We start from the raw sequence: 9,462 nt of genomic DNA, 5'->3' as shown, positions 1-9,462 counted from the left end.
TATATATATATATATATATATATATATATACATTATATATATAATGTATGTATGATACAGAATCACGATACACACACTCACACACTTACACACACACACTCACACACACACACACACACACACACACACACACACACACACACACACACACACACACACACACACACACACACTCACACAGGATTCTGGCTCCTCCCCTATCACCCCATGAGCCCGCCCTCAGGTCACACCTCTGTGCTCTGATTGGTCGGCTCAGTCGAGTCGAGTCCTGTTGAGCTGGTTCTCTTGGTTGTTTCCGGTTGCCCTGACGACGCTGGGCGCTCGCAGCTCGTCCTCTGTCCTGAGGCTGCAGCGCCCTCGCTCCGGCAGCAGAGGGCGCTCAGGGCCTTGTCCCGGAAGTCGCTGGACACGTAATAATAGATGAACGGGTCGAGGACTGTGTTGAAGGCACTCAGAGCCAGGCTCAGCATGTAGGGGGCGTGTCGGTCAGGCTCCGCCCCCTCGCCCTCGTCCCACAGCGACAGCAGCAACAGGACGTTACTCGGGACAAAACACATGGTGAACACGCTCAGCACGAGCGCCGTGGCTCTGACGGCGCGAGCGTAGCGTTGGCGCTGGCGCAGCAGCGTGCGCAGAACGGCGGCGTGACAGAACAGCACCACAAGCAGGGGGACAGCGAAGCACAGGCAGAACAAGCACAGGAAGTACGGGCGGAAGAGCGCGTCCAGGCTGCTCTGTGGCAGCGCGTCGTGACACGTGGTGATCTTCGGCTCGTCCAGGTCGAACGTTTGTCTCGTCAGGAGCAACGGCAGCATCGCCCCGGCAACCGCCGCCCACACCAGCGCCACCATGAGCAGAGACGTGCGGCGCGAGCGGAACGCTTTGGCTCCGAACGGGTGAACCAGCGCCACGTAGCGGTCGGCCGCGATGAACGCCAGGCACAGCACCGAGCCGTACATGTTCCCGTAGAACAGCGCCACCACCAGGCGGCACAGTGGCTCGCCCAGGCGCCAGTCGTTCCCCGAAAAGTGATAAACGGCACGAAACGGCAGCGCCAGCAGCAGCAGCAGGTCGCACACCGTCAGGTTCACGAGCAACGCCGTCGACGGGAGACGTTTGGACCGAAACAACAAGATCCACAGAGCCAGAGCGTTGGAGGGCAGCGCCAGCACCAGCACCAGCACCTGGAGCAGGGGCAGCGCCAGCACCAGGGGCCACGCCCGCACCGAGCGCCGCTGCTCCTCACGCAGCGTCGTGAAGTTACAGGGCGACGAGACGATCCGGAACGAGCGAAGACCTGGAGAGAGAAGACACATGTGAGAGCCACGCCCGCCCTGAGGCAGAGAGAGCCACGCCCGCCCTGAGGCAGAGAGAGCCACGCCCACCCCGAGGCAGAGAGAGCCACGCCCGCCCTATATCTTAAGTCATAAGTTGTAAGTCGTAAGTCTTAAGTCTTAAGTCTTAAGTCTTAAGTCTTAAGTCTTGCTACAGAGAATACAAACAACACCTTTGTCTTGGAAATATAATATATATATATATATATATATATATATATATTATATTATATATATATAATATAATATATATATTATATATATATATATTATATTATATATATATATAATATAATATATATATTATATATATATATATATATATATTATATTAAATATATATAATATAATATATATATTATATATTATATTATATAATATATATTATATATATATATATATATATATATATAATATATATTATATTATATATATAATATAATATATATATATATAATATATATATTATATATATATATATATATATATATATATATATTATATTATATATATAATATAATATATATTATATATATATATATATATATATATATATATATATATAATATATATATTATATATATATATATTATATATAATATATAATATATTAGTTATATATATATATAATATAATATATAATATATATATTATATTATATATATATATAATATAATATATATATATATATATATATTATATATATAATATAATATATATATTATATTATATATATATAATATAATATATATATATATATTATATTATAGTAGAAAAAGCTTCAGTTGTTTCATCTGGACTCAGTTAGAAAAAATAGACGTTTCGACTCTCATCCAAGAGTCATTGTCAATAACAGAATTTAGGTCGAGAACTCGGATATTAATACTGTTCTGTGGTAAGACCCGCCCATTGGGAGGAGCCTTCCTGAAGTAGAAAGAGTTGTTTGTTTCAACAGAAACTCCCCCCTTGTATCTACCGAGCCTATTCAGAATCTTAATGGGCTATTAGAATCCTCTTTGTCTTTGTGAGACCCTGGCTCAACCACCCTGAGGACCTGATTAGCATCTAAATGTCCTGGTCCTGGTCCTCTACCTTTCCAGGGGTTCAGTAACCCATTATAAATAACAGGAAGATTAAACCTTAGCCCTCCATTTCTGTTTAAAGAAGGTCTTTCTTTTTTAACAAAAATAGCTTCCTTGACTCCTCTTTCAAACCATCTTTTCTCCTGCTTAAAACCTTCACCTCACCGTCTTCAAACGAGTGATTAGAGGCTTCAAGATGGAGATGCACGGCACTCTGTGGACCTGAACTTGTATTTCTTCTGTGCTGATAAAGCCTCTTGTGTAGAGGCTGTTTAGTCTCACCTATGTACCGTTCTTTACAGCTTTCTTCACTGCATTGGATCAAATAAACTACATTGCTCTGTTTTTGAGTCGGCAACTTGTCCTTAGGATGAACCAGTTTTTGTCTTAAAGTGTTTCCTGGTTTAAAATAAACAGGGACTTCGTGTTGTCTAAAAATTCTCTGCAGTTTTTCCGACAGGCCAGACACATAAGGGATAGAAACACCCTTCCTTCTCTGTTCAGTTTCCCTTTTGTCTCTCTTCCCTCTTGCCTCTACACAAGAGGCTTTATCAGCACAGAAGAAATACAAGTTCAGGACCTCAGAGCGCCGTGCATCTCCATCTTGAAGCCTCTAATCACTCGTTTGAAGACGGTGAGGTGAAGGTTTTAAGCAGGAGAAAAGATGGTTTGAAAGAGGAGTCAAGGAAGCTATTTTTGTTAAAAAAGAAAGACCTTCTTTAAACAGAAATGGAGGGCTAAGGTTTAATCTTCCTGTTATTTATAATGGGATACTGAACCCCTGGAAAGGTAGAGGACCAGGACCAGGACATTTAGATGCTAATCAGGTACTCAGGGTGGTTGAGCCAGGGTCTCACAAAGACAAAGAGGATTCTAATAGCCCATTAAGATTCTGAATAGGCTCGGTAGATACAAGGGGGGAGTTTCTGTTGAAACAAACAACTCTTTCTACTTCAGGAAGGCTCCTCCCAATGGGCGGGTCTTACCACAGAACAGTATTAATATCCGAGTTCTCGACCTAAATTCTGTTATTGACAATGACTCTTGGATGAAGTCGAAACGTCTATTTTTTCAAACTGAGTCCAGATGAAACAACTGAAGCTTTTTCTACTATGGAACACGCCTGGACCAATGAGGGATTACACCCACATATTCTATTATATAATACATATATATATTATATAAACAAGGTGGTTTTATATTGAATGTGAGAAACTATAATTCTGTGGGTGTTTGTCACAATGAATCACTTCAATGACAAAGTATAAATATATAAATATATATAAATATATATAAACGTTCTGTTCCTGCGATGGACAAAATGAGACGAGGATCGATTTCCTTTGTCTCACGTTAAAGTCGTTTAATCAGACGTTTTCTCTGGTACGTCACATGATCAGTCCCAGCTCCTCCGCATTTATAAAGATCATTCACACGACCGCCCCCAACGCTCCCCCCACGCTCCTCCAGGCTCCCCCAGGCTCCCCCCACACTCCCCCACACCCCCCCCACGCCCCCCCACGCTCCTCCACACTCCCCCAGGCTCCCCCCACACTCCCCCACACCCCCCCCACGCCCCCCCACGCTCCTCCACACTCCCCCAGGCTCCCCCCACGCTCCTCCACACTCCCCCCACGCTCCCCCACGCTCCTCCACGCTCTCCTCCACGCTCCCCCACGCTCTCCTCCACGCTCCCCCACGCTCCTCCACGCTCCCCCACGCTCCCCCACGCTCCTCCACGCTCCCCCAGGCTCCCCCACGCTCCTCCACGCTCCCCCAGGCTCCTCCACGCTCCTCCACGCTCCCCCAGGCTCCTCCACGCTCCTCCACGCTCCTCCACGCTCCCCCACGCTCCTCCACGCTCCTCCACGCTCCCCCACGCTCCCCCACGCTCCCCCACGCTCCTCCACGCTCCCCCACGCTCCTCCACGCTCCTCCACACTCCCCCAGGCTCCTCCACGCTCCTCCACACTCCCCCAGGCTCCTCCAGGCCCTGTTGTCCGTCCTCAGTGCTTGTCCCACAGTTCGTCTGCTTCGATTTATGAGGAAACACGGTTCAAAAAGGCTCAAAACTCCTGAAGGTTTATGAGGCATTTAATGCAGCAACTGAGAAGTTCTATCCGATACTGAGAAACCTGGAAATAAGAGCGCGATGGACATAGACTTTTTAATATATATATATTTATATATATATATCTGTTCTGCGCACGCTGTAGAATAACATCAGTTTCATTCAGGTGTAGACACTTTGTTCAAATTGTGACCCATGTGACCCATGTGACCAGTGGGTTTTGGAGAAATCTGAGTCGGTGATTTAGGCATAAAATATGGATCTGAGTCGATCTCTGTGTCGCTCATGCAGGAGTTTGGACAGATCCACACAATTGTATAAAGTGTGTGATTCTTCTGACATGACCTAATGTGGAAATGTAATACAAACTTAATCCATTTTATTTTTATTGAACAGGACGATTATTGATGAACGAATAAGTGTCTTCGATGACAAAGGAAAGATAAGGACTGACGACTGCGAGCGCCAATGAAGACGATCTTAGAGCTTTCTTTGAGTTGGGAAACTCTTTTGATTGACAAGGTGTTTTCCATCATGGAACGTTATGAACGGCTCCTGGAATGTCCCGTGTTCTTTTGTTGGTGGAAGGTCCGGCTCAGATGAAGAACATCAACATCGTCCACACAGTCCACACACAAAACGTTCCATGATGGAAAACACCTTGTCAATCAAAAGAGTTTCCCAACTCAAAGAAAGCTCTAAGATCGTCTTCATTGGCGCTCGCATAGACCCGCCTGATCCCGTAGGTTATGGCTCATAACAGCCTGCACCCAGGACCACAGTCTGTGCTAGAGTCTGTACTCAGTGGGTGCAAAGCTGGAATGTGTAAAGGAGGTAAAAGCTCCTGGTGAGATGTCATGAACGGATCGACGCTCCTGTGTGAACGCTCAAGAGGAAGAGGAAGAGGATGAGGAAGATGATGAGGAAGATGATGAGGAAGATGATGAGGAAGAGGATGAGGAAGATGATGAGGAAGAGGATGAGGAAGAGGATGAGGAAGAGGATGAGGAAGATGAAGAGGAAGATGATGAGGAAGATGATGAGGAAGATGATGAGGATGAGGATGAGGAAGAGGATGAGGAAGAGGATGAGGAAGAGGATGAGGAAGAGGAAGAGGAAGCTTCCGATGTCGAGGACTCGGATGATTCTGAAATGTTTGAACTGTTTAAAAGGTTTAACTCTGATGTAAAACATGTCTTTAAATTGATACAAAATTGTAGTTTTGGTTTTGATGATGATCTAAATTCTTTACCAAACATTATAAGTATCAAAGTGCTGAAGATGTTTAAGTTTGGACTAATATCAAAGATAATGTACTGAATGTTTCTGACATTGAACTTTTATCCGTTTTAAACTGATGTTAAATCCAGAGAAAAAGATTCATTTTTTGAGAAAGTTCATGTAAAATATGACAAAAAACTGTTCAAATTTTTTAAAAGCTGTTTTTGAAAATGGGATTTTGTGTCACTTTTCAGTTTGATTCATGTCTAAAGTCATAAAGTTACATTAATGATGCAACGTGTACATACTGACGAGTTTGAGATTTACATCTGTTTTAGTTTATCTTGTAATAGTCTAAATATGCCAAAAAGTCACAAATCTGAGCATTTGCCCGACTTCAGGCTCTTGTGTCTCGACGTTTGCAACTTTCAGCTTCAGAACTTTTGAGCAGTAAAGAAACTAATCTGAGACAACAAACATCAGTTTGTGCCTCATTTTTCACCAGGAAACTCTATTTGTGACTCTAAAGATCTTTGTGTTTTATGTCCAAACTATTTACAACGAGACGTCATTTAGACCCGTTTTAGACGATAGTTTCATGACTCTTTTCCGTTCAAAGATAAACAGACGTTTCCTGTGACTCCAAAAACTAAACCAGGTCTAAACCAGGACTAAACCAGGTCTAAACCAGGACTAAACCAGGTCTAAACCAGGACTAAACCAGGTCTAAACCAGGACTAAACCAGGACTAAACCAGGACTAAACCAGGACTAAACCAGGTCCAAACCAGGACTAAACCAGGACTAAACCAGGACTAAACCAGGACCAAACCAGGTCCAAACCAGGACTAAACCAGGACTAAACCAGGTCTAAAACAGGACTAAACCAGGACTAAACCAGGTCTAAACCAGGACTAAACCAGGTCTAAACCAGGACTAAACCAGGTCTAAACCAGGACTAAACCAGGTCTAAACCAGGTCTAAACCAGGACTAAACCAGGTATAAACCAGGTCTAAACCAGGTCTAAACCAGGACTAAACCAGGTCTAAACCAGGTCTAAACCAGGACTAAACCAGGTATAAACCAGGTCTAAACCAGGTATAAACCAGGTCTAAACCAGGACTAAACCAGGACCAAACCAGGTCTAAACCAGGACTAAACCAGGTCTAAACCAGGACTAAACCAGGTCCAAACCAGGAATAAACCAGGTCTAAACCAGGACTAAACCAGGTCTAAACCAGGACTAAACCAGGACTAAACCAGGACTAAACCAGGTCTAAACCAGGACTAAACCAGGACTAAACCGGGTATAAACCAGGAATAAACCAGGACTAAACCAGGAATAAGCCAGGACTAAACCAGGTCTAAACCAGGTCTAAACCAGGATTAAACCAGGACTAAACCAGGACTAAACCAGGACTAAACCAGGTCTAAACCAGAACTAAACCAGGTATAAACCAGGTCTAAACCAGGTATAAACCAGGTCTAAACCAGGACTAAACCAGGACTAAACCAGGACTAAACCAGGTCCAAACCAGGACTAAACCAGGACTAAACCAGGACTAAACCAGGTCTAAACCAGGACTAAACCAGGACTAAACCGGGACTAAACCAGGTCTAAACCAGGACTAAACCAGGAATAAACCAGGTCTAAACCAGGACTAAACCAGGTCTAAACCAGGTCTAAACCTGGTCCAAACCAGGTATAAACCAGGTCAAAAACAGGACTAAACCAGGTCTAAACCAGGACTAAACCAGGTCTAAACCAGCTCTAAACCGGGACTAAACCGGGACTAAACCAGGTCTAAACCAGCTCTAAACCAGGTCTAAACCAGGTCTAAACCAGGACTAAACCAGGACTAAACCAGGACTAAACCAGGTCTAAACCGGGACTAAACCGGGACTAAACCAGGTCTAAACCAGCTCTAAACCAGGTCTAAACCAGGTCTAAACCAGGACTAAACCAGGACTAAACCAGGACCAAACCAGGTCTAAACCAGGACTAAACCAGGTCTAAACCAGGACTAAACCAGGACTAAACCAGGTCTAAACCAGGTCTAAACCAGGACTAAACCAGGTCTAAACCAGGACTAAACCAGGACTAAACCAGGACCAAACCAGGTCTAAACCAGGTCTAAACCTGGTCCAAACCAGGTATAAACCAGGTCAAAAACAGGACTAAACCAGGTCTAAACCAGGACTAAACCAGGTTTAAACCAGCTCTAAACCGGGACTAAACCGGGACTAAACCAGGTCTAAACCAGCTCTAAACCAGGTCTAAACCAGGTCTAAACCAGGACTAAACCAGGTATAAACCAGGACTAAACCAGGTCTAAACCAGGACTAAACCAGGACTAAACCAGGACTAAACCAGGTCTAAACCAGGACTAAACCAGGACTAAACCAGGACTAAACCAGGTCCAAACCAGGACTAAACCAGGACTAAACCAGGACTAAACCAGGTCTAAACCAGGACTAAACCAGGACTAAACCGGGACTAAACCAGGTATAAACCAGGACTAAACCAGGTCTAAACCAAGACTAAACCAGGACCAAACCAGGTCTAAACCAGGACTAAACCAGGTCTAAACCAGGACTAAACCAGGAATAAACCAGGTCTAAACCAGGACTAAACCAGGTCTAAACCAGGTCTAAACCTGGTCCAAACCAGGTATAAACCAGGTCAAAAACAGGACTAAACCAGGTATAAACCAGGACTAAACCAGGTCTAAACCAGCTCTAAACCGGGACTAAACCGGGACTAAACCAGGTCTAAACCAGCTCTAAACCAGGTCTAAACCAGGTCTAAACCAGGACTAAACCAGGACCAAACCAGGTCTAAACCAGGACTAAACCAGGTCTAAACCAGGACTAAACCAGGACTAAACCAGGTCTAAACCAGGTCTAAACCAGGACTAAACCAGGTCTAAACCAGGACTAAACCAGGACTAAACCAGGACCAAACCAGGTCTAAACCAGGTCTAAACCTGGTCCAAACCAGGTATAAACCAGGTCAAAAACAGGACTAAACCAGGTCTAAACCAGGACTAAACCAGGTCTAAACCAGCTCTAAACCGGGACTAAACCGGGACTAAACCAGGTCTAAACCAGCTCTAAACCAGGTCTAAACCAGGTCTAAACCAGGTCTAAACCAGGACTAAACCAGGTATAAACCAGGACTAAACCAGGTCTAAACCAGGCCTAAACCAGGACTAAACCAGGACTAAACCAGGTCTAAACGATCAGAAGAAAAACGTACTAATAAATGATACTGATACTTTTGTTGTTGACATTTTAAAAGTCTAGATTAAACTCACGGACTGTCATGGACGAGCAGACGTCAGGAAGATCTTCTCCAGAGACAAAGTCCAGGACCAGGACCAGGACCAGGACCAGAGTCCACACGAGCCTCATGTTAGTTCCTCTTAAGTTCAGACCCGGTTCTGTTCATTCTGATCCAAATGAGTCCCAGATGTGGCCCCGCCCCCTCAGTCCCAGATGTGGCCCCGCCCCCTTACCGGTCACAACTCCATATAAAGTGTTACTCTCACTTTGCTCGCACTTTAATTGCACTTTACTTTCACTTCACTCACTCAGGAGGCCTGACTCTGGCACCAGCAGGAGGCCCTCTGGCACCAGCAGGAGGCCGGTCCATGTTTAGTCCTGACTCTGGCACCAGCAGGAGGCCGGTCCATGTTTAGTCCTGACTCTGGCACCAGCAGGAGGCCGCTCCATGACCTAACTGCAGCATGTA

The 9,462-nt window shown here is 44.7% G+C and overlaps 1 protein-coding gene across 1 annotated transcript; it reads right to left on the bottom strand.

The window, feature by feature from the left end:
• Positions 1-224: 224 nt before the first annotated feature.
• On the bottom strand, positions 225-9,122 carry LOC140379600 (proteinase-activated receptor 4-like). The gene is made up of 2 exons (XM_072464286.1): positions 9,026-9,122; positions 225-1,297 (listed from the first exon to the last, which is right to left on the bottom strand). The coding sequence occupies exons 1-2, from the start codon at positions 9,120-9,122 to the stop codon at positions 225-227; spliced, it is 1,170 nt and encodes a 389-aa protein (XP_072320387.1).
• Between the last annotated feature and the right edge of the window lie 340 nt (positions 9,123-9,462).

Source organism: Eucyclogobius newberryi, unplaced genomic scaffold, assembly GCF_026437365.1.
Source record: "Eucyclogobius newberryi isolate DKJ021-1_F unplaced genomic scaffold, fEucNew1.0.hap1 SCAF_43, whole genome shotgun sequence".
Classification (NCBI taxonomy): Eukaryota; Metazoa; Chordata; class Actinopteri; order Gobiiformes; family Gobiidae; genus Eucyclogobius; species Eucyclogobius newberryi.
Note: the sequence above shows the minus strand (reverse complement) of the source record. Positions and strands in the feature narration are given on the sequence as shown.

What these genes read in the sequence shown, in the direction of transcription:
- LOC140379600 (XM_072464286.1), bottom strand. Translation starts at nt 9,122, where the DNA reads ATGAGGCTCGTGTGGACTCTGGTCCTGGTCCTGGTCCTGGTCCTGGAC. An exon ending in CTGCTCGTCCATGACAGTCC is followed by an intron (nt 1,298 to 9,025) that starts GTGAGTTTAATC and finishes TTCTCTCTCCAG; the next exon opens with GTCTTCGCTCGTTCCGGATC.